At 39.8% G+C, this 1295-nt stretch overlaps 1 protein-coding gene across 1 annotated transcript in view; it reads right to left on the reverse strand.

Moving 5' to 3' along the window:
- The window catches only part of slc15a1a (solute carrier family 15 member 1a), a 30530-nt gene extending 29746 nt beyond the window's left edge, over positions 1-784 (reverse strand). Inside the window, 2 exon segments of the mRNA XM_056242407.1 lie at positions 621-658; positions 733-784. Of these exon segments, the coding sequence (XP_056098382.1) occupies positions 621-658; positions 733-739 (45 nt within the window). The 5' untranslated portion in view covers positions 740-784.
- Between the last annotated feature and the right edge of the window lie 511 nt (positions 785-1295).

Here is a 1295-nt window from a genome sequence, read left to right on the forward strand (position 1 = left end):
ACCCCTTAACCTACCCATCACACACACACACACACACATTTACACTAACCCGACCCCTAAACCTACCCATCACACACACACACACACACTTATACTAACCCGACCCCTAAACCTACCCATCACACACACACACGTTTACACTAACCCGACCTCTAAACCTACCCATCACACACACACACACACACACACACACACACATTTACACTAACCTGACCCCTAAACCTACCCATCACACACACACACACACACACTTATACTAACCCGACCCCTAAACCTACCCATCACACACACACACACACGTTTACACTAACCCGACCCCTAAACCTACCCATCACACACACACACACACACGTTTACACTAACCCGACCTCTAAACCTACCCATCACACACACACACACACACACACACACACACACACACACACACACACACACACACACACACACACACACACACACACACACACTTTTACACTTGCACAATCTGAATTAAAGACAACTGAATTATTTTTAAGGCCTTTTATTAGGAAACCTTTAAGACTTTTTAAGGATCTGCGGCCACCCTGATTAATGAAGGGTTTAATTTTATGTAGGGAAAATTATTTCATAAATAATCTTACCTTTTTCCTCTTTTTCTTAGTCTCATCCATCTTTTCGTCTGAGAGATGAACCAAATTTTAGTTCACATACAAGCATCAAGTTGTACCGATAATTTGAGTTTAACGTCCTCACCTGTCATACTGGCAGCAGGAGTGTGTGTGTGTGTGTGTGTGTGTGTGAGAAGACCTGAACAGCGCAGAACGTCTCTGTAAGAGCTGCTGAAACGGGTGTGTGTCTTATTAGCATGGACTGTGTCCTGTCTGCTTTATGACACGAGCAAGAGCAGGATAGATAGACAGATAATATCAGGGGTCCATAGGGTAAGAACAGCAACACACACTGTTGTATACACTGTTTACAGCGCTGTAGAGAAGATGTATTCTCAGATAATACAAAACAAGGCAAAAAACTAAGAGACAAGACATACTGAAGACAAAAAAACAAGACAAATCAAAATTGACAAAACAAAAACAAGTAAAAAAAAAAAAGACAAGACAAACAAAACAAAAACATGTATAAGATAAGATAATGGATTACATTATAGAATCATTTGGCTTTATACAGTCATGGCCAAAATTGTTGGCACCCCTGGTAAATATGATCAAAACTGGCTGAAAAAATAAATAAATCTGCATTGTTTATCCTTTTGATCTTTCATTCAAAAAATTGGCAAAAATCTAACCTTTCATTGAAGT

The sequence above is a fragment of the Rhinichthys klamathensis genome, unplaced genomic scaffold (genome assembly GCF_029890125.1).
Source record: "Rhinichthys klamathensis goyatoka isolate OS25496 unplaced genomic scaffold, OSU_Roscu_1.1 h1tg000726l_1, whole genome shotgun sequence".
Classification (NCBI taxonomy): domain Eukaryota; kingdom Metazoa; phylum Chordata; class Actinopteri; order Cypriniformes; family Leuciscidae; genus Rhinichthys; species Rhinichthys klamathensis.